Source organism: Camelus ferus, chromosome 2 (genome assembly GCF_009834535.1).
Source record: "Camelus ferus isolate YT-003-E chromosome 2, BCGSAC_Cfer_1.0, whole genome shotgun sequence".
Taxonomy (NCBI): Eukaryota; Metazoa; Chordata; class Mammalia; order Artiodactyla; family Camelidae; genus Camelus; species Camelus ferus.
Window position 1 is genome coordinate 45189086 of NC_045697.1, and position 24248 is coordinate 45213333.

The window sequence follows — 24248 nt, forward strand, 5'->3', positions numbered from 1 at the left end:
AGCAGGCCTGGAGGGCTGGTGTGCTGTGCTGAGGCTTGTTGGGCAGGGATGTCTTTGTAGTTTCTGTGTTGCTGGCGAGCTCCTGGGAACACGTTTCTGAGGCACAGACATAACATGTTCACGTAGAAAAAGATAAAGCACTTGGCAGTGGCAGTGATGTCTTGTTTCATTGTCTTAAAATACATTTTGCATTATGAACGACCCTCCTGGAGAAATCATTCTTTCAGAGCTGGGCTATAAAGATCATGTAACAAGACATTCTGCCTATTTTGTCTGCTTCTCATGAGTCCATTTTAATAGACTTTCTCTGACTTAAAAAAAAAATCATACTAAAATTATACAAGATTAGTACTTGAAAAATCTGCACTTGCGTCCTTTTACAGTTCCCCTATGACATTACATTGAACGCTGGTGCTCCAGGCAGCCGTTGCTTCTTTAAGGCTGAATGAGTGGTCCCGAGTCCTTTTGCAAGTTACAACTGTTCTAATCGTTTTGCTAGTTTGCGCATAACAGGTTCTACCAGGTAGGAATTGGTAGGTCCTTCACTCACAAAGGCAAAAGTTAAGCATCATAGTCTTGTAAGTAAATTTTATCTTCACAGGGTGAGCTGTTGGTTTGCTTGGCAGGGTGTGCGCTGGCTTAGTGACCTAAGTTTATGAAAAGCTGCTCAAAAGATTAGTGGCATCATAAGGACTTTTTCTCGTGTGAAGGTTGAGCCGTGTCTCAGTCATTGTTTCATTTCAGTTAAGAAACATTTAGGTACAATTAATTACAACTTAACTTGGTATGGCAGTTAACTGACCTCCCCTCTATTGCCTTTTTAAAAGGTAGAAATAGTGACTTGGTTCTTCCCCAGAGGAGCACCTTAAGAATCTTTTTCAGATAAAATGCCAAATGGATGGCTTTTTGTTCCTGTCATGGGAGCCCATGAGGGGGTCATTTCTACCTGTGTTGACCAGATTGCATCTGATCCTTTTAACAGGATCAAGCTACTCAGGAATTGGGTGGAACCAGGCCAGGGCACCAGACAGCCTTGTGCCTCGGCTTCTTATCAGCCCTCCTGTGTTAATAACAAATCCTTGATAAACCTTGAGGTTTTCAGATGGTTTTGAGTGTGGAAAGAGATGAGAAGATGAGCCAGGTCTAACCAAGAAGCTGGTTCACCTGAGGCTTGAGTGGAGAGTTGTCACCTGCCTTGATCAGCTTGGGTTTCCCAGTGAGATGTTCCTTCAGCTACTTATATCCAGTATTTGGAGTTGGGTCCACACTTGGCTGATTGATCTGAGTGCTTTGGTGAGTCTCCTAAATTCCCTGCCCCTTCTTCATTTCTTAAATCATAGAGGTAACTTCCCTGTAGTAATGCCCCTTTCAGTTCTAAACTTTTGTGATGGATGCTTTTTCCCTCAGTTCTTGCTTCTATCACGTGCTTAAGTGTCTGTCCTCAGAGAGACCTTCCCTCACCACCCCAGCCACAATCATTGCCCACCCCTATTATTGGCCATCACCACTGTTACCTTCATAGCCCTCTGTGATTAGTCATTGCTTGCTTTCTTTATGGCTTGTTTTCCCCACTAGACTCCCTGCTGTGCCTCTTTTGTTCACGCAGCATCCTTAGCTCCTAGCCCAGTGCCTGGCATTTAATAGGCACTTAGGTGTATTTGAATGAATGAATGAACGAATGAGTGAACAAACTAATCAGTTAGGAAATAGGAAAAAAAAATTTTCCTCTACTGAAAAAATTATCTCCCTCCGTGGGAAGGAGTGTGAGCTTGGGTTGGGACTTGTTGCTTCTTGCCTGGGACTTTAGGGATTTTTTTTTTTTGGCAGTCAGTGGATCCAGGTGTGCCCTGTGTATAATTGAGATGGGTTCTGAATTTGGTAGGACAGTTCCACCTAATATGGCTTAACATGTTTCCCCTCTAGGGATTTGCCCAAAATGAAGTGGTTTATTAGGACTTGCCTGCAAGAAAGCTGAAATGAAACTAATGATTGAATTACATGACAAATGACTGTAGTGGGTAGAATGCAATTTTCTCTTCCTTAAAGGACTGATCTTTATTCTATCTTTATTTGCCAGGTAATTACTGTCACTGGCATTTGAAGTTATTAAAAAGAATAAGTACTTATTTAGCAATATATGATTCGGTAAGGAAGCATGCCTAGTAACACGGAGCTTGGTTTCTCAAATGGGACCAAATGGTAGCAGCAAACGTTTAAAAGGTCACATGCCTGCATCTTCCTACTGTCTCTCTCAGACTCACACACACACACGCACACACACATACACACAGAGACTAGTACTTCGTTATTTGAATAGCTTTTCCCCTATACCCTATTATATACATTATATACATATGTTATGTACATATTACACACATTATATACATTTCCCCCTTATATTTTGCTGCTTTTTGCTCACTAGCTGAATCCTCCACTGTACATTCCTCTACTTCTTCCCTAAAAAAGCATTTTTTAAAGTGTAGAATAAGAATCTTCCACCAGATGTGCTACTAGAGCATTGGTTCTCAAAATTTGCTGCATGTCAGAATCACCTGGGAGCATTTATTAATGACATTTGGAACAGAAGACCAAAGAAACCATTTTAAGTTCCTAGATTTTTTTGATGTAACCCAAGATTATGAAAGTAGAAGAAGCAAGGGAGATAAGGATGAGGGCTTTATTTTATTTTATTAAAATTTTGTTTTATTTTTATCGTGGTAAAATTGACATTTAACATTATGTTAGTTTTAGGTATACAACATGATGATTCAATACTTGTGTATACTGCAAAATGATCACCACAGTAAGTCTAGTTAACATCTGTCACCTTACATAGTTACAAATCTTTTTCTTGTGATAATTTTTAAGATCTACTCTCTTAGCAACTTTGAAATATACAACACAGTATCGTTAACCATAGGCGCCATGCTGTATATGACATCCCTTGGACTTACTTTATAACTGGAAGTTTCTACCTTTTGACCCTCCTCACCCATTCTGCCCACTCCCTACCCCCAGCAAGGGATTTAAATAGCCCTCAATTTGGCCTTAACTGCTTCGGATTCCAAAGAAAGAGGCATTTTCTTTGAGTGACAGGCAGATTACTAAATAGATAGCATCTTCTAAACTGATAACCTTAATGCTGTGTGGAAGATAGGTTCTTTGAAGGCTCATTTTTTTAAACACTTAGGTATTTCATTAGTGATTTTAGGGTGGTCTGTGAAGACAGAGAAGAAAAAAGGTCATCTAATAGACCAGTTTAAAGAACTCAGAGGAATATACACCAGACAAGTAGAGGAAAGGAAAGAAGGCTGTGTGTGCTTTCTTTGCCTTGACTATGTGAGAATTAATCATTTCCAGATGTGTTTATAATTTTCCTTGGCTTAAGTATGCTGTTCATTTAAAGTTTTGAAATACGCTCTGGTAAACCAAATTACTTCTGTTAAAAAAAAAAAAAGATGGTTCTTATACTTTTAGGTCAGATACCATTTATTTTTCAGATAATTAATCTCAGAAAATGAGATTGTGGTGCCTTTTGAAAAGGAGCTGATTAGTCAGTGAAGCATGAACATAGGGCTTTCGATATCTGTAAATTCATTGGGACTGTCCTTTGGAGCTATTAACTTAGGGACCACGTTAGCATTGAATTAGCCTGTGTGCCTTTCTCTGATACGGATATCATAACTTACCTAGAAGGCAGTAATGGTGTATTTCTGTCAGGTAGCCGTCTGTGCCCTTAGACTGATGAGATTGGGAATGACACGTGAAGAAATCATGAAGGTGACCCTTAAAAAAAAGTATTAGGAAAAGGATGCTCTGACTTGAGATCAATGCATTTTAATCTAACAAAAGAAAACCAGTACATTTTTGTGCCAGCCCAGAGAACATTAGTTATATGTGGTTCTCTTTTTTTTTTTTTATTTTGTTTTTATTGAAGTGTAGTTGATTTACAGTGTTGTGTTAGTTTCTGGTGTACAGCACAGTGATTCAGTTACACACATATATATATATATTCTTTTTCATATTCTTTTCATTACAAACTGTTCAATATAATTCCCTGTGCTATACATTAGGACCTTGTTTATCTATTTTATATATAGTAATTTGTGTCTGCTAATCCCAAATTCCTAATTTAACCCTCCCCCACCCTTCCCCCTTTAGTAACCATAATTTTGTTTTCTATGTCTGTAAGTCTGTTTGTGTTTTGTAAATAAGTTCATTCATGTCATTCTTTTAGATTCCACATATAAGTGATAGCATATGATATTTGTCTTTCTCTGTCTGGCTTACTTCACTTAGTATGATCATCTCTACGTCCATATATGTGGTTATTATAGTGGATTTCCTCAGTTGCTCATCTAAAATGTCGTGGTAGTGTTTTCATGACCCAACTTTTATTGTACTCTCAAGAGCAGCTCGAGAAAAGAACATTTTGTTCTTAGAGATCTGAAAAGACACCGTATGTGTATGTGTCTCTTTTAAACCGTTAGCTCACTTAGAGGTAAGCTGAATCCTGTAACTCCCTCATTTTACCTGGTGGTTCTCCACCATCAAGGTAAAATCATTTAAGTCCAGGGCCTGAGCTCGCACAGTGGTGAGAACATTCAAGTAGAGCGAGGAGGTAATCCTTTTCTACTCCCTGGCAGACATATAGGAAGAATGTCCAGCAGATGCTCCAGTGTCTAATCCGCAAGCTCGCTGCGCTCAGCCAGTACGAGGAGGTCCTGGCGAAGATCAGCTCCACGTCGACAGATCGGCTCACCGTTCTCAAGACCAAGCCCCAGTCCATACAGAGGGACATCATTACGGTCTGCAGTGACCCTTACACGCTGGCCCAGCAGCTGACTCACATAGAGCTGGTGAGGCCTTGTCATCCTTGTCCTTTATAACCCAGGCTCGGTTTGCTTTGGCAACCAGACATGTGTTCGTCAGCAGTCATGTCAGGGGAGAGGTTAGAATAACCCAGATGGGAAATAATCTATTTCAAATAGCTGGAATGTTTTGTTTATAGACATTTGAATATGAGTTTTTCTGATATTCTGGGAATTCACTTTAAAATAAATACTAAGCAAGTCTGAGGAGCAGCATTTCTTGACCTTCCTCGTCTTCCCCCTCTAATTAATTTTTCCACAACTCACTCAGCCTTTTACTGTCTAGTGTAACATTGACTCAAGCAGAAAACTGCCCCTGCTCAGACCTTGAAGATGATGACAATATTGAGGATTAAAGGCTCATTTTACAAGCTGCATAAAAAAATGAGGGTAGTTTGGGGGGGGTGGTATAGCTCAGTAGTAGAGTACATGCTTAGCATGCATGGGTTCAATCCCCAGTACTTCCAGTAAAACAAAACAAAACAAAACAAAAAATAATGAAGGTAGTGTCAAAGGTCAATAGACAGAAAGGAAAGCCCATTTCTTCTCGTTGTCTTTAATATTGTTGACCTGCTGTGTTTGTGTTTCAGGAGAGGCTCAATTATATTGGCCCAGAAGAATTTGTTCAGGCATTTGTGCAGAAGGACCCTTTGGACAATGACAAGGTAATTGGTCAGGGCTGAAGTTGGAAATGGAATTCTTTAGTCTATGGTTGTGGTATAATAGGCAGAAATTGGGACAATTTTGTTTCAGTTTTTAAAATCAGAAAGTTTTTTTGAGGGCTGGGGGAGGATATAGCTCAGTGATAGAACCCATGCTCAGGTTGCACGAGGTCCTAGGTTCAATCCCCAGAACCTCAGATTAATCAGTCAATCTAACTACCCCCCTCCCCCGCAAAAAAGCAAAAACAAAGTTTTTTTTTCATTAGCCATGTCTGATTCATTGCCTTTTCTGAGCCTGATCTCCAAGTGCCTTGAAAGTATTCTTACCCTATCACCCACTCTTAGCCTCTTCTACCTCCTTATTGGGAAATTTAATAAGCAAGTAGATGCAGGCATTTGTGGTGATGAAGGTAGGAGATAAAAGCATAATGGTTTTAGCAGATTAAGTCAGGAATAAATACGAGAGGATGCTCTGCTCGTGAGTCAGCCGCAGCAGGGCAGTGAAGACCGGACGCACACCCGGCCAAGGAAGGGTCTTTCCTGCTTTGCCTCCCGTCCTGACGTGAAAGCCTCATGGCAGGTCGTTGCCTGAGTGAAGCCCGTATGTAGAGGAACTAACTCTAGGCGTGGACTGTGAAATCAGTGTACGCACATAAGAAGTTTTTCCCCCAGTGATCTCCAGAAGCATTTCAAATTTTTAGGCAGAGACTGCATCACCCATTAATGAAAGCTCCCCTTTGGGAGTAGGAGCAACAGCTGTTTTCCGGCCTTAGAATAGGTTCCCTCAGCACAGGAAGCAAAGATTAGGTTTTGCAATAGAAGGCTAGTGGACTTTTTTGTTTGTTTCTTTTGGAAGGAAGGCAAGAGGGCTGTAATTAACCTGTTCAAGCTTGGCCTTGAACTCGGCGATGAGCTTCATTACTTTTTGTTTTTGAACATTGTGTCACTCACCCCACTAAAGACCAGGATGGTGTAGGCTTCCATTTATCTACCTTGGAAGAGATTTCGTTTCTTGCTACACAATGTTCTAAAATTTTGTCCTAGACTTAATTTTAAGAGAAAATTTCCTAGTCAGTCCACTGCACTCTGAGTTTTTACTTGCAATTGTGCTGGTAGCAGTTGGTACTTACGTCCCATTAATTGGGCAGGCTTGTTTTAGAATGCAGCCCAAACACCCCCCACCCTTAGTTTTTTTTTGTTTGTTTGTTTTTTGTTTTTTTTTGAATTGTGCTTCTGAGGACAGTTCCCACCCAGAGTAACTTCGTTTCCTGGGACAGAAGAGCATTGTCATGGATGCAGCAGAATCTGTTTCTAGACCCAGGGGTTTCACTGGGCTATACTGAGAGGTTTGCATATTTCTGTAAGGAGAGTCAAGAATGTTAGTGGTTCTCTCTCTCTCCCCACCTACCCTCTTCTCATCCTAAAAAGCCTTCCTGATCGGTAAACTGAGAATAACGGCCCATATCTGTCAGAAATGAGAGCCTGATACACTCTTTTTTCCCTCCAACTCATCTGCTCACTGTACTTTCTCTACAGAGTTGCTACAGTGAACGGAAGAAAACACGTAACTTAGAGGCTTACGTGGAATGGTTTAATCGCCTCAGCTACTTGGTTGCTACAGAAATTTGCATGGTGAGAAAATGAATATTTTTCCTCTTCTAGCTCTCTCTGTATTATTTTTTTCATGCTTTAACATGTTGGGCCTACATGTTAGATCGCTGACCTCTTTTTTTCTTTTTCTACGCAGCCTGTTAAGAAGAAGCACCGAGCAAGGATGATTGAGTATTTCATTGACGTGGCTCGGGAGTGTTTTAACATCGGCAACTTTAATTCCTTGATGGCAATAATCTGTGAGTGTTTTTCCGAAAGATCTGAGTTCTTTATTTTTATAGGTCTTGTGAAATGTATCCATTGAAAATTTGCCAATAGTATGGTTTTGTTAATGAAAACTGTACTCTTCAATCCAGAATTGTTTCAGAACGTTCAGAATGCTTTAACTATCCAAATTGGTACAAGGACGTATAATCTTTTCTCAATGTATAAGAATTCATGGGATACATTTAGTCAGTTTATCCTCATCTGAATGTTTATCTGTAAAAGTTTCAAGTGAGATACTTGTCTAAATGGTGGGTTTCAGAAAGTGTTTGGGCAGCTTGTGTAATTAAGCATTATAGAAGCATCTGATCTGAGACTAAATTAAATGATTCCATCAGCAAGACAAGAGGGCGGCCGTAGAAACTGGAACATTTTCTGACTACCCATGTTCCTAGCAGTTACCCTCCACAGACCTTTTTACCCTAGTATGTAAACTTTGCTCCTCTCTAGACCATGGGGATTTTAATGCCAGTGACCGTTCATTCTATAAACATAGGGCATGGGATGACATTGCACCTTGGTTTTCCCTATTTAAACCTGTTGTCTTGCCACAATTACTGATAATGACTTGTTCATTTAAAAATATCCTAATTTATATGACAAATGATATACAGCTATCCTACACATTATAGGTACCCAGTAAATACTGGAAGATTTACCTGATTCTTGAGAGTCAGGGCCAGTTTGAAGCCAGAGAATCCACCAAATTTAATTCAATTATTTTGATCCTTATAAATTCCCCTCTGTCACCAATTCTTTTTTCCGTTTTTTAAAACTGTTATTTCCCCTTGGTCTCTCCCATAAAAATACTGGCCAAGCTTCAGCTCTTCTGGCTTACTGCATGAAAATAGTGAACAGAAAGGTCATATAAACTAGGGACCTGGAGAGGTAGGTCCACAGTCTAGGTAATAGAAGATTACTTGATTTCTCTCTTATACTGTTAAGAAAATGTCAAGACAAGCCATCACAGGAGAGAGTACTAGTAGTACATCTAGCTGAAAAAGAACGTGCTCAGAATCTATAAAGGCCCCTACAGAGCAGTAATAAATAGACAAATAACTCAATGAAAAAAAGGGCAAGATACTCAGACACTTCACAAAAGAAGATTTCCTATGGATAGTAAGTAGATGAAAAGATGCACCACATCAGAGAAATACAAATCAAAATTAAGATCACAGTGAAATACCATTTCACCCTGGAGTGACTGAAATTAGGAAGACTGATGGAGCCAAACATGGGTGAGGAAGTAGGCCAAGTGGAACTCTCAGACCTGGGTGCGGGTATAAAATGGGACTGCTACTTTGGAAAATTGTTCAGCTGTTTTTTTTATAAAGTTAATTTCCTTATACTCAGTAATGAATACTTTTTCAGAATGTCCGTTAGAATGGCCTCTCTTATTTCTCTCTTTCCACTTGCTTGTTCTCCTCCGTTTCCAACTGGAAGCTGGCATGAACATGAGCCCAGTCTCTCGACTGAAAAAAACTTGGGCTAAAGTGAAGACGGCCAAGTTTGACGTCCTCGAGGTATGTGAAGCTGGTGTTCTGCTGTCGAGTAACATTTTGCACCTGGAAGGTGGAATTCTTATGTGGTCTTGTCCCTTGATCAGATGGTGCCACAGAGAAGAAGGCCCATCTCTCCTTACAGACCCAGGGAAAAGAAGGAGGCAGAATTGGAGGAAGGGAGAATGAGTCAGGTGGTCAACTCGCACTTTCATAGAGAGGTGTCCACTTTGGGGTGAATTGACTAAAGAAATGGTCACCTGTCAATCACATGACATCACATGCCAGGATGGAATTTGGGTCCTGAATTGGGGCCTGCTAGCTTCATTTGTTTACATTATTCCCTGGGAGGAGCTCCTCATCCCTATAGAAATATTCACTCACCATCCTTTCAACAAATTTAGCTAACCTGTGAAAAAGCCCTGTGCATATAATTATGAGGGAATAAGAATTGTGCAGAAAGCGAAGAACTATACTGAATATCTTATAATAACCTATAATGAAAAATAATAGGAAAAGGGGTATATATATGTATTCCTGAGTCATTATGCTGTACACCAGAAATTAACACAACATTGTAAACCAACTGCACTTCAATAAAGCAAAAAGAAAAACAAACAAATAAAATGGAACCAAAGGATATGAAATGGAGATTCTTCAAAAAAAAATTGTGCATAAAGGCATTTGTGTTTGAACATATATGTCAAGACGTTCATGTTATGTGTTGGTGCTTTGAATCTACTATCTTTGGAGATAAAATTAAGAAAGTGTTCTTTCCTAAGCTTTCCTCTAAATTGGGAATTGTCATTGGATATATTACATTCTGCTTTATTGATATTTTCTAATACATTTCTTTTCCTTTTTGGAAGATAGTATGCTTTAATTATTGGTGAATGATTTGTTACCAAATGCAGAGAACAAGTCCACTACAAAGTGTTGGATCACCATACAGTGACTAACCTTCAACTGACCCATTAACCTTCAGATGAAACCAGGAAATGGTTTCTTATGCTGGTTTTTGACTCTTTGTTATCCATTTTAAGTCTAATCTCAACAGTTAACCTGGAAAGAATTTGGCCTAGATTTAACATTATCAAAGCTGACATCAGCTTATATAAATAAACCAAACCTCATGAAAGAAAACATTTGTGTTCTAATGTGTTTCATGCCTATGTGTGTGTGGGGGGAATAAATCCTGTTCCTAATGAGTTCTCCAACTTAGTTTGAATTTTTGCTGCAGATGAGAAGTGCCTGGTTAATACTGCCCTCTCCTTTGTCCGCAGCATCAGATGGACCCTTCCAGCAATTTTTACAATTACCGAACGGCTCTTCGTGGGGCGGCACAAAGGTCTTTAACTGCTCACAGCAGCAGAGAGAAGGTATGTGTTTAAAGGGGTTTTGTTCATGGTGGAGTTACCGTGTGCTGCACTGAATTGCAACTTGAACTGCTTCTCTGAGATGCTTTTACCTGTTTAGGTCTAAGAAAGAAAGTTGGCCTACTGTAGACATTTTTATCACTTGCCACAGAGGGAAGGGAGAGCACTGAAGGAAAGGTAGACTGAGGAAAGGGAAAGGGAACTTGGTGGAGAGCTTTGCAAATGTTATTATTGCATTGTTTAAATGATTGTTTTGTAATGTGTCATAGCTGTGTTTCAAGCAGTGAATTAAGTCATACGTTAAGATGACTAATAGCATCAGAGAGTAATTTGATTTAACGGAAAACAGACATTTGAGCTCTGCACAAGGTAGCTGACTTAATGTAACCTTTTCTCTTAAAAGAATCAGCTTACCTCCCAAGGTTAAGTCATTTATTTTCAGAAAGTAGGTTACTTGCTGCGGCATTAGGCCTGCTGTTGCTAATTGGCTATGTGGGAGGCAGAAAAGGCACAGGGATAATGTCTGAGAAATGAATGATCCTTACTCTGCCTGCCCTGCCCTTAAACAATTTAACGCTGTCCGCTGTCCCGGATCTCCCATCCTCCTGACTTGGAGGAGCCTCTCCTGGCACATTTCAGGGTCACATTTCCATACATGGGAAGGATAAGTCACCTTAACATTTGGAGAGCATGTTATTTGAGAAGTAAATACCTGGTTACAGTAAGTGGGCTGATGAAAGCTATTCTCTGCTTAGATTCTATTCATCTTTTAATTTTAATTTTATCTTCAACAAATAAAAGAAAATGAGGGTAAAAAAATGCAGGATGTCTCACTCACTTTCCCTCAGGAGCTTCAGCCTCTTATGATTTAAAAGAAAAACAGTGGGAGAGGGTATAGCTCAAGTGGCAGAGCACATGCTTAGTTAGCATGCTCACAGTCCTGGGTTCATCGCCAGTACTGCCTCTAAAACTAAATAAATGAACAAACAAACCTAATTACCCCCCCCCCGAAAAAAAACCCTAAAAGATAGATAAATTAATTAAAATAAAATACAAAAAAAAAGAAAACTAGGTGGCACAACTGGAAATCCACTTGGCAAAAATAATAATGATAATAATTTTTTAAAAAAGAAAAAAAAGCCCTAAATTTAAGAAACCCCACTTTTTAAACATAGTAAATTGCTTCTCAAGAAAATCCAAGCTATCAGTTATGATCATGTTGGAGAGCTACTGTAAATACATTAATTTTTCTTTTAAATAAAGAAACAAGGTCGGAAATGGGACGCAGCAGAGGTAACTACCTCGACTTAGCTTGAGGGAGTTTACCAGCTTTTAAATTGTACTTGCCTGCATCCCAGTCCTCCTGTGACTAGATTGAGAAAAGTCTAATCAGGAGTTTTTTAAGCTTTGGAAAATGAGGGTATGCATGGGAGGGCCCCAGCACCCTGAAGTGTGGCGATCCGTCGGAGGCGGTCCGCACCCTGCCCTCCACTCTCCGGGTGGGCTGCCGGCCTCTCCCTGCAGGACCCCGGTGAGTGAGTGAGGTGGGCTCTGCCTTAGCAGGGAGGCTCCAGAACATCTCTCTTCGTCAGGAGCCGTCAGGAGCCGCAGCACTGGCCAAAGTAATTCTGAAATCCAGCCCTCCCCCAAAAGATCTCACTGGATGTTGTACTTGTGGGACTCTGACAGCTTTTTCCACAAAAAAAAGTACTTATCCTTTCCATCATTTAATAGATTCTGTCTGCTTTCATTTTGTTGTTGTTCTGTGTGAGCATTTGGATTGTATTCTCTAGTTCATAAAACAAATGATATGACCACCAGTTTAAAAGAAAAATATACCATTTCTTTTTCACAGTTGGTCTCAAAGGCTATGAATGAGAATGTTTTGGAATAAGCTCTATCTTTCATTCAAGAGAATTGGGATTCTTTTTTTCTTTTTTGAAGTGAGGATAAACTCTATTCCTAAGTAATTTCCTGTTTTAAAATCTTCCTGGCAACATGACTGGAGAAATAGAATCTTTAATAGTCTTTGAATTATGTTTCTGTAGCCAAAATGGCACCTCTCTGGGTACCATATCATAGAACAAATCACACCTGTCTTTCACATAGGGGCCATTAAATAACCTTTACATAGCTGTTTTTGATATGAGTACTCATGGTTTTAAATCCTTTTTATCATTTGATTTGTGATCGTGGGAACTTGTCCCTGCTCATCAACATTCATTTCTAGGTGTGGAACTGAGAGTGCCTTTAAGGTAGAGTTGCCAAGTTTCTGAATTAAGAATATTGTGAAAGAGAAACATTGCTCCTTGACAAGTTCTGTCACTAAAGACTACATTGAAAGACCTCTTAGAAACCAAACTTTTGCTCCTGTTAGTAGCCTAAACATTCACCTTACCTCATGGGAATCCAAAGTCCTTACAGTCTCCTGATTTTTACTATGGCAGATGTGTGTAGGGGCTTCAGAGTAAATGGGAAGTTGAAGCCCATGAGACTTTTGTCTGGCATGTGGGCATAAGGAAGCGATCAGGATCATCTTTTCTTTTTTTAATTTAATGCTGGTACTGGGGAGTGAATCCAGGACCTCGTGCATGTTAAGCACACCCTCTACCACTGAGCTATGCCCTCCCTCCAGATCAGGATTATCTTAAGGGAGATTATTTCTATTTCTGTTCTTGGAAGAGTGATTCAGACAATTAATAGTGAATCAGTCCAGGAGTTCCATTTCTGGGTATTTATCTGAGGAAAACAAGAACACTACATAATTAGAAAATATACATGCCCCCCCATGTTCACTGCAGAACATTATTTGTAAATAAAAATTATTTACAAAGCCAATATATAGAAACAACATGAGTGTCTATTGATGGACGAATGTATGAAGAAATTGTGGTGTGTGTGTGTGTGTGTGTGTGTGTGTATATATATGCACACACACATAATGGAATATTTTTCAACCAGAACAAGAACAATATCTTACCATTTGTGACAACATGGGTAGATCTCAAAGTCACTATGCTAAGTGAAATAAATCAGACAGAGAAAGACAAATACTGTATGATCTCTCTTACATGTGGAATCTAAATGTGTGTATATGTATATATATATATTTTTTTTTAAAGCAAGTTTATAGATACAGAGAACAGGCAGGGGGTGGAGGATGGGGAAAATGGGTGACCTGTTTTGTTTTGTGTTTTAGTTTAAGTAAATTTTATTTTAAAAATAGTAGATTGTATTGCAGGCACCAGGAATGCAAAAAATCACATAAGATGTAGCCTCTGCCGCCCAGGTGGAGGTATAGGACATGAACTTAGGAAGGGTTTGAGTATCAATGAGAGACAGTGAGGAACAGCACCCACCATGTGAATCTCACAGCCCAGCACGGCAGAACAGAGCACAGAAATGACATTCTTACTTAAAAACCCTTACACCGTGCAGAGACTGCATCTTGATTATAATTCAGCCCTCGTTTTCCTTATGACGATGCATCAGTAATATTTGTCCCCTTGTATGGGGCCCACTGGTTTCTGGGGAATGCTTATTTGAGGTCAAAACTGTATTATTTGATGTAATCTTCACCACAGCTCAATGAGGTAGTTATTACTATTCCCATTTTTAAGTGAGGCTTTCTTAGTAGGTTAGCCTTCTACCAGGAGTTGGCACACTTTTTCTTTTAACGGCCAGGTCATCAATGTTGCAGGCTTTGTAAACCATACGGTTTCCGTTGCAACTACTCGCTTCTGATGTAGCGGTACAAAGACAGGCATGGCTGGTGTGTAGCGGAGTGAATGAGTGCAGCTTTTTTCCAGTAAAGCTGTCTGGACACTGGAATTTTAACTTCATATGATTTTATGCTCATGAAATATTACTGTTTTGGTATTTTAATATTTTCCCAGCTATTTAAAGATGTAAGATGTATGGTTTCTAGGCCATTCTAAAACAGGCGTCGAGGTGAGCTGGCCCTCAGGCCACAGTTGGTTGGCAGGCTCCTGGCTTATCCTGCCGGTCAGTTGTGGAGCCAAACTGAGGTCCAGCAGAGCCAAAGCCCAGCGCCTCCCAGTCACAAGTGGTCTTTCAAAGAAGCGAGGTTCAGGTGTGCTTTTATCATGGTTACTATGACTGTCTGATTCTAAAATTACAGAGAAATAGCCAGTAATATTTGAAAGAGAAGGTAATGAGGGGCCTTTACTAATTCAGTTCAGAAACATCCATATGATAGCAGCTGATTGCAAGTATATTCAAAGGGGCTGTCAAAATTGAAGATTCACTTTGGCTATTTTCAGGGATCTGTGAAACAAAAAATAATCAAAGCCTATCTTTTTTTTTAAGTGACTTTAGAGGAAAATCTGAATTTCCTTCTAGAAGTGAAAATTGGCACTTAATGTTTTTGTGTATGTGCCCAAATGTACGTTTTCCAGACCTCCCTTCACTTAGCATAGATGTACCACTAGAGTCATGAGCTTAGGGAAACTTCAAAGACCTGCCCTTGGTAAACGACATAGCCCATAATTCGTGTTTGGAGCATTATTTGCATTGTGGCAAATTTAGAATCTTCAAGAGCACGTTGGCATTTGAGAGAAAGTGGTGGCTCCAAACTCTTTGTTCTTTCTGGGCTTAGTAGGATTTAGGGTGCTTTCTGAGGGGTTATTTTAGGTTAATTAATTAAATGCCAGCATATCCAACCAAAGATGTGAGGCAGGAAAATCTTACTAAAGAAGGCTCATTGTCTTTTAAATGACCATTAATTTTAATTTACACATTTACATTCCTCCTTCATGTGGGCCCATCTCACAGCATATTGTGTAAGCAACTGCTTCCGTGGTTTCCCACAAGAGCAGGTGCTTACTTGTTCTGTTGCACGAAGCCCAGATTTACTCAATAGGAAGTTTGTAGCAACTGTTACCAAAAAGCCTGAGCTCTCACATTATCTTGAGCAGATGAAATAAAATGTTCATCTAAAAAAAGTTCATCAAAATGTAGGTGTCCAAGTGATAAAAAACAGTGCAGATTCTGGAGATGTGGGTCCCGCATCTTAAAATCTTGGCACCTGCAGTGACAGGTATTCTGTTAATATTTTGCTCTGAGGATTTGCTAAATATGAAAAGCAAGAGTTCTTTTAGTTTTTTGTCCTTTGATGGTGGCTAGACCTTTCGGATGTTATTGTATGCTATTGCACTGAGAAAAATTGGGAAAACCAGCAACACAATGAAGCCATCCTCCTCCCAGTGCCACCTGCCTTTGCTGTGTTTTGGTTATTGACAGCATTTGCATGTGAAGCACAATTATGTAGGGAAGAAAACTGTTGTCATGGGAGGTAGACAAAGCCCTGTCCGTATTTTAGTTAATTGTAGCCTATTTATATGATCCAGAGTTAACGTTGTTCATTGACTTCTTGTATTTTTTGATGAGAGACTAAATGTTTATTGGCCCAAAACAAACCAGTATCTTCTGTTTTTTTCTAGATTGTGATACCATTCTTCAGTCTTTTAATCAAAGATATTTATTTCCTCAATGAGGGCTGTGCCAACCGCCTTCCAAATGGCCATGTCAATTTTGAGGTAAGGCTAGGCTGCAAAAATCCACTAGTGTCTCCGCCAGCTGTAGCCCAGGCCAGGGCACCTAAGCTGATTCTGAAGCTCTGGAACCAAGTTTTCTCTTCCCCTCCTGTTTTGTAAGAAAATAACAATCATGAATAGAATAAATTAGCTACACCATTATTCTTCATTATCATCTGAAGGTACTTGAGTAAATTTTTACCAATACCCAGCAAACATCTATACCTAGTGTTTATTAAATTAAGAAAGTTATGCAGTTCAGAAGATCAGAAGCCAAAGGGGAAGATGAAATGGAATTATCTCATCCAAGCTCATGATTTTTGATCATTGTCTTTACGTTCTTTTCTTTTATTCTCTTCTAGAAATTTTGGGAACTGGCCAAACAAGTGAGTGAATTCATGACGTGGAAACAAGTGGAGTGTCCGTTTGAGAGGGACCGGAAGATCTTGCAGTATCTGCTCACAGTCCCAGTCTTCAGTGAAGATGGTGGGTAGCCTATTTAGCTGGAGCCACCACCACCACGAACTTTACCATCAGGAAACTGGTGTAGAAATGCTTGGTGCCTGATTGCTCATGTAGTGTGAGGCCTGTCTCTAGGGTTATTCCATCTTCAGAGTTTTCTGTTGCACAGAAAAATCGTATGATTTATCCCTAAAGTATCTGAGTCAGGCACTCACTGACTCTTGACCCAGAAACAGTATGTTTCCATGTTTAAACATTCTTTATAATATTTGCTCTGCAGAGCTTTGGACACGAATGGAAAGCTATGGAAGGATTTTTTTCCCCTTGTTGGGGCTTGCTTTAATGGAGAAAAAAGGTGTTTTGTGGTATGTTGATAGTCAAGGTAAACTGAAAAGCAACATAATTAGTTGCTACCCCTGCTGTTTGAAAAAGTAGTGGAAAAGTCTTAACATATTAAAACATTAGGAAATTTGAGTTGGAAACAGTATTGTGTATAGAAAAAATTGACCAGAAATTTAAAGTTTGTAAAAAAGTGGGAATTTATTCTGTTGACCTGTTTCATCCTAATAGTATAGAAATCAACAGCATTGTTAACAGATTTTCTCATAGTCTGTTGATGGTGTTTGTGAAAATGACTAAAGAACATTTTGAATTAATATTGCCCATTCCAGAGGGGACTTGATTGTTATTGACCTCTGCAAACAGGATTAATAACAAGCTTTTAAATCCTTGAACTCTTTTTGACTTAAACAGAAAACCATTAGAAGGATGAAACACTGGCCTAGAAAATCTGGCTTTTTACTGGCCAAAAAGTCTTTTAAAAATTGATCTACCAGGAAAGCCTCTCCTTTCCATCCCCCTTCTTTGTAAAGAATGTAAGCGTGAGTGTATGATAGTGTCGTGTGGCTGGCATTTTTAAGCCTTTTTTGCCTCATATATTGTCTTCGTTAACCAAGTGTCTTAGTTAACCTTTTTGGCTTAGCAGCCCTTGGGTTTTTGTTCAGATGGTCAGCCAGGGGCAAAGTGGCCTTCTGTGCTCTCAGTGAAACTAGGAAGCTTGCCAGTGGTGATTTGACATTTTAAAGAGTGTGTTTTGCTGTAGGGTTTGGCTCCAGTGGAACAGGGGAGGGATGGTACTGGGTAATGCCTCAGAGAAGGCTTCGGTGTTAATGCATTCTTACTTTTCATTGATTGCAGCTCTCTACTTGGCTTCCTATGAGAGTGAAGGACCTGAAAATCACATAGAGAAAGACAGATGGAAGTCCTTGAGGTGGGTCTCCTTGCTTCTCGGTGCTGTGCGCATCTAAAGCTGATGGCGGGCTGCAGTGAAGAAGCCGTGTGCTTGCTGGAGGAAGGCCCTGCCTGCGTGTTCCAAGTCCTCTCTGCACCTCATCTGGTCACTGAATCTATGTGGCTTGGAATCCTCATTGCCATCATTCAGTTTTACTGCCTTCTTTTTTTAATATATACTGGCAGATACACAGTGACTGTTCCTCTGTCTCTTCCATTATTTTATGGAAAGAGGAACTGAAATGACCCCATGGTATGTTAAACAGGGCAGCAGCTCGTTTTCTTTGTATAAAAGATAAGACATTCAGACTGTGTTCCTGAACAGTTCTACCACTAAAATTTTATTGGACCTGAGATAAAAGAGACCTAAGTCCCAACTGGTTCAGTAAATTCTAGTGTTTTACTTATTAGCTGGATATCAGTGTCTGCTCTTTGGTTTGAGAGAGAGAGAGGAAAAAAAAAACTTTATTAAAACTTTTTTTTTCAAACATGTAATTAATTATTTTTAATGGAGGTACTGGGGATTGAATCCAGGACCTCGTGCTTGCTAAGCATGCGCTCTACCACTGAGCTGTGCCCTTCCCCGTCCTGAGAGAAAAACTTTCAATGCAATCCAGAATCTTTTCAAATTTAAAAATTGTATTAATCTATTAGTATTTTCAAACAAATGTACTTTCAAACAAAACTAGGATAGGCAAGTTTGCATTTTTACCATTGGAGATGCTTTAATAGGCAAAAGCAGCCCGGGCTGTAGTATTATTATTAAACTAGAGTGCTGTTACCTGTGCTGCTACTCAGAGACTCTGGGAACATGTGCTTTTTTGTACCAGGTTGAGAAGCCCATTTTCTCTTCTTCCCAAAGTCATTTGAGAGCCTTCATTATACTTGATCCTGGGCTAGGCTTCCTGAACCAGGGTACCTAAGATACATTTGGATTTATGAGATTTTGTTTTAAAGGAAAATTTAGGCCTTCTTTGTACCTTTCATTGAGGACCGATGAGATGCAGAGGCGTTATTACCTTAGAATAAGCTGCAGTGATAGGTAAAGGATTGGAGATGTTTCTTGTTTCCCAGACGCAAACATAAAGCTTTAAGTTACGGCCATCGCCGGGAATTGGGGGAATATAACAAGTGTGCTGGGCCGATGCCCAGTTCTCCTTTGATGAAATTTTGTACCTGCTAGTGGCACGTTTGTATTAACATTTTGTACTACTTTGTGTTGGTATTAAGGGATCTTTACTGCACCATTTAATAGTATTCTTGTGTAAACCATGAGCCTCAGAGTACACATGTTGCTGGAAAAGAGATTTGGGAATTACTCCTTGGGGTTATCCTTTTTGGATGAACTTTGCCTTCCACATTTCTCCTCTTATTCATCCCCCCTTCCCATTTTTTAAAAACATTAAGTTGATACGGCCCCCAAGTACAGCTTAGCTATTGTTACTTTTCTTAGAGATTTTTTTTTTAATTGGTAAACAGAGAAATTGGGATACATAAATGATTCCTGGTATCTGCATTGCCTGTGAAATCCAGACATATTATAACAATTCAGAGCTCCCACACATTTCTGTTCTAATTGTTTTTCTTTTCTGATTCTTATTCTTTTGTGCCAAATTCCTATTGATTCGTGGTTATTTGGAAGGGTTTGTAAATCCAAGGGTTAATCGTAATGCTAAAGGTTAATTTATAGAGTCTTTTCCCATATCTGTATGTACTGCACACACAATATACATTTAATATTTAACATTTGATAGGTTGAAATGTGACCAAAGAGTTCAGTGGGGAATTTAGACACATGAAGGGAAAGAGAGGGGTTGCTGTACTGGCCTAATCAGACTCCACTCATAAGTGCTTAATAGTATAGTTACCAGGGAAAGGGGGTGGGAGGGGATAAATTTGGGAGTTTGAGATTTACAAGTTTTAGCCACTATATATAAAAATAGATTTAAAGAAGTTTCTTCTGTATAGCACAGGGAGCTAGGCTCAATATCTTATAATAACCTTCAATGAAAATGAATATATATATATGTATATGTATGATTGGGACATTGTGCTGTACACCAGAAATTGACACATTGTAACTGTACTTCAATTTAAAAAATTAATTAAAAAAAAATTCAAGCAAAACAAACAAAAATAACTGCTTAATAGCAATGCTCCTGGTAAAAATTCACTGAGGGATTAGCAGCAGCACACACAGAATGAATGATATATAAGGAAATGTGCATATAAACACAGCAATGATGTATTCTTGGCATGAAAATCTAGTTTCCAAGTCAAAATTGTTTTTTAAGGGGCCTTGGAAGACAAACTCTCCTTTGAGTCTGGGTTTAAGCAGTGTACTCTGCTTTTCTGTATCTTGTCTAATCTCAAGGCCCTACTCCAGTGCCTCCCTCTCCCTGACCCATCTCTCCCCAGAAAGAGACCCACATGAACTCATACACCCTGAAGCATCTTCCTCTGCTGTTATAGGCCCAGTTGTTCTGTAGCGTGTGCTGCTTTTCCCTACTGCTGTGCAAGCCTTTGAGGGCAAGCACAGGGTCTTCCCTCCTGTCTGCCGTAGCTCAGTGTCACAGGCTGTTGAGGAATGGCATTGGGTGACTGTAGGTGTTGGATGAGGCAGAGCAGCACCAAAGAAGATAAAAAAAGAAATAGGGTTACATGCTCCCCAATGTTCATAGGCGCTATTTACAATAGCCAAGACATGGAAACAACCAAAATGCCCATCGACAGATGAGTAGATAAAGATACAGTATATTTATACAAAGGAATACTACTCTGTCATTAAAAAAGAATAAAATAATGCCATTTGCAGCAACATGAATGGACCTAGAGATTATCATACTAAATGAAGTCAGACAGAGAAAGACAATATCCTATGATATCACTTATATGTGGCATCTTTTAAAATGACACAGATGAACTTATTTACAAAACAGAAATAGACTCACAGACAGAAAGCAAACTTATGGTAACCAAAGGGGACAGTGATGGAGGATAAATTAGGAGTTTGAGTTTAGCAGATATGAACTACTATATACAGAACAGATAAACATCAAGGCCCTACTGTGTAGCACAGGGAATGATATTAGCTTATAATAACCTATAATTTAAAAATGTGAAAAAGAATATATATATATCACTGAATCACTATGATGGACACCAGAAACTAACACAACATTGTAAATCTTCAATTAAAAAAAAATCATATGACCATAAAAAAGAAAGAAAGAAACAGGCTATGAACCTTGGCAAAACCACGTATGCTAAGTAGATGGTGAGGCTTCTTATTCTAGAATGATAGGACCCACGTGAAACTGTGTGCTACGTTGGCTTTGCTGGGAGTACAATATTTTTACATAGATACTTCTCCTGCCGGTCCCAGAGCCACTCACTCAAGACACTTAGGTTCAGCAGTGACGATGACAGATACACCTCTGAGGGGAGACCCCTTTCTTGGCACTTGTTATTTAAATGCTCTCCGCAGGCACAGCCCTTGAACCCACTCAGATTTACTAAGTAACCCGTCAGTGATGAGACCAGTGTGTATCTAAAAGCTTTTTTTTTTTTATTAGGAATGACCTGGGTTTTGTGTGTGTGTGTGTGTGCTTATTAATATCAAGCCACTCAAGATAGAGATTTACCTATAAATAAAGTTTTTGCCATCTCCACCAACATGTATTTATTTTAGTGATTAAGCAGTTCTCCAGGAAAACCTGAAGGACTTCAATGCTTCATCTTTTTTTTTTTTTTTTTTGGTCCTCTTTTTAACTCTGTCACATCAAACTTAAAACATGGGAAAATGAAACAAGCATTAGGCAAGGATATTCATCCTCCTTCATATCATCTGCCACCTTTGTGCTTATCTTGTCTTCTTATTACTCAGGTCCAGCCTCCTAGGCAGAGTTTAACACACGAGATGCTGCTGCTGCTGCTGCTGCCGCCGCCGCCACCGCTGCTGTACCACGCAGATCATCGAGGGGCTGGCCTTTGTTTTCCGGGCACCCAAAGCTACAAAAAAATCATGACATCCCCGTGAGCAGGCTCCCTCAAGAGCAGATGGGGTCCTGATTCCCCACAGCTGACAGACTGACTCAGATTTTGTGAGACTGAAATGTTCACTGAAGACACTGGAGAAAGAATCCTCTAGAGATCCCAGCTCTGCAATGACTCATCTCCTGGAATTTCCATGTGAATCACAGCTCTGCACCTGGATGGAACTTTCTTTTGTGTGTGTGTGGGTTTTTGTTTTTCTTTTTTAATTTGGTTCAACATTTGCTGCTAATGGGACTTGCCCAGCTGAGTGCTGGCTCTTAGGAAGCCCATGTTTCTTTGTTAACTTAAAAGAAAAGGGGAGAGGAAGGAGGGGAAGAAAACCCTCTATTTAGATCCCAAACTTCAGCTCAGTGGTGTTGCCGAGAGGGGTAAGCTGGCTGAATGCCGACGGCAGACTTTGTCTCCCTGAGTTGGACCTGGGTTGTAAATGCCTCTCCTCCCTGTTCCTACGAGGTTTTGAGTTGGCTGCTGGTTAGCAAACTCCTTTTTACCCATATAAGTTATTTAATATAATAATGAAGCTCAACACTGTGGTAGGAGAATAGCCACTAGGAAAAAAAAAAGCAGAGTTTGTCATTGGACTGCATAACGTTCTTGAAGGACCCTCTGTTTTCTCTGCCTTTCTGAGCTGTTGACAACTCACCACTGTGTTCTACAGATGGATTTTTCGGTAGTTTTTTTGTTACTTAGTTTTCCATGATGCCTATTTGTTTTTCCTCTTGTACATTTAAATTATCTGACTTTAAGGGAAAAAAACCCATGGCCTAATTACAGTTTGTTTTTTTTTTTTGGCAGACGGTTATTTTTTATTACCTTTTGGAGTCTGTTGGTGACTAAACGTGTGAACAAAGAACACGTTGGAAAAGTTACCCCCAACCTCCCTCCCAACTAGAGCAGTGAACAAAACAAATGAAAAACATCTTGCTGTGAACTCAGAGGTCAATCTAATTGTGAAATAGTTCACCTTGTTAAACATCTAAGTAAGTCTGTGGTTGCTCTTCAAACAGCCATTATATTTATTTACTCTAGGAGAAACTGTAGAGTAGTAAACTGTGCTAATGAAAAAAAAAAGACATCATGTTCAAAACAGAGATGTATTTGAAACCTTAATGACATGATTTCAAAAAACAGAGCATGTCTGTATGCTGCACGCCACCTCAGCAGACCTAAAGTGTCTCCGAGTTGTCCCTTTCCAACGAGCAATATATTTGACACTCTGCGGCCAGGAGTTGTGGTGTCTTTCTTTTCTTTAATGGTCAGGATTGGTCAGGGGTGAGGGAGGGGGCAGGGGGCTGTAGTCTGCATCGCTCAACTCAAATGACTGGCGAAAAACGTGTCTGTCCTTGCCTAGGCACTGACTTCCTGAAAATCAATCGTAGCAAGCATTTGATAAGCATCACTTGCCAGGCACTTCTAAGTATGGCTCATCACCCCTACTTTTTCAGTATGGATTCAGGCATATTCATAATAATGGTGACTTGTCTAAGGCCATGTAGCTAATGAGAGACACAAAGATTTGAGCTAGACCTCCTAAACCCAGAGCCCAGGCTTTAGATCACAACACCAAGCCGTCTCAGACTTCAAGATAACCTTCAAACCTGCAGGGACTCTGGGGATCGTGTTGCTGTGCAGATGTGGATTCTGTGGGTCTGGGGTGGGGTCTGGGCAATGCTGATGCTGCTGGTCCTGGCATCCGCAGAGTAGCAGAACGCCCTGCAGTCCTGCCTCCTCGCCCCTGCACTGCCTTTCCCTGAACTCTGCACCCTGCATGTGTTGCCATGACAGCAGCAACATTCATCTTTCTTTCAACCGTCTATGTCGTCGGGGGTCTGCAAACCGTGGGCTGCCAGCCGAATCTGCTCATTTCGCTTGGCTCACAAGGTGACAATGGTTGAAAAAAGATCAAAAGAAGAATAATATTTCTTGAGAGGTGAAAATTGTATGAAATGCAAACTTCCATGTCCATAAATGAAGTTACTGGCGCACAGACACACTCATCGCCTCACACACTTTGTCGTGACTGCTTTCTGCTACAGTCTTGTAGTTGTGACAGAGAGTGGAGGACACACAAAGCCTCAGATATTTACTCTTTGCCCTTTACAGAAAGTTTGCTGACCCTGATCTCTGGGTGGTTGTTTTGCGCACGACAGTGAGTTTGCAAAAATGCTATAAAGTTTCTAATGTGGTAGATACATCAAGGTGAAACTCCTGAAAAATTTTTCCTCAAGTGATATTACACTTAAAAAATGGGATTCTAAGGCTATTCAAACACAAAGTTTCCAGAGAACAAGTTCCTGTTCTCATACACACCTCTTGTTTTAATGTCCAGATACGCCAGAGGTTTACACCGTGTGCTCACTCACCTGGAAATCGTTCACCGTCTCCCTCTCGGTGCCGTCCGTGTGTGGGTGCAGCACATTTGTCACTGCCGTGGCCAGATGGGAGCGTGGGTGAGCACAAGCGTGAACTGCACCGGGCCATGTCGGCCCGCGTGTAGGTGTGGATTCAGGAGGTGATCTGTCGGGGCACGCCGTGAATTCCTCCCTCAGCAGCAGGCTTTGAGCAGGGGCCTGGAGGGAGCCTGCCATCAAGCTGGGCTTGC

General features: G+C 40.1%; 1 protein-coding gene across 3 annotated transcripts in view; it reads left to right on the plus strand.

Moving 5' to 3' along the window:
- RASGEF1B (RasGEF domain family member 1B) overlaps nt 1-22874 on the plus strand; it is a 37991-nt gene extending 15117 nt beyond the window's left edge. For all 3 annotated transcript variants that reach the window (XM_032456890.1, XM_032456905.1, XM_032456899.1), the window contains 10 exons: nt 4647-4859; nt 5462-5536; nt 7070-7165; nt 7281-7383; nt 8852-8931; nt 10191-10286; nt 15746-15841; nt 16201-16324; nt 17498-17570; nt 21477-22874. In XM_032456890.1, the coding sequence (XP_032312781.1) occupies nt 4647-4859; nt 5462-5536; nt 7070-7165; nt 7281-7383; nt 8852-8931; nt 10191-10286; nt 15746-15841; nt 16201-16324; nt 17498-17570; nt 21477-21501 (981 nt within the window). In that variant the 3' untranslated portion in view covers nt 21502-22874. The remainder of the gene's footprint in view (nt 1-4646; nt 4860-5461; nt 5537-7069; nt 7166-7280; nt 7384-8851; nt 8932-10190; nt 10287-15745; nt 15842-16200; nt 16325-17497; nt 17571-21476) is intronic.
- The last annotated feature ends 1374 nt before the right edge of the window (nt 22875-24248 follow it).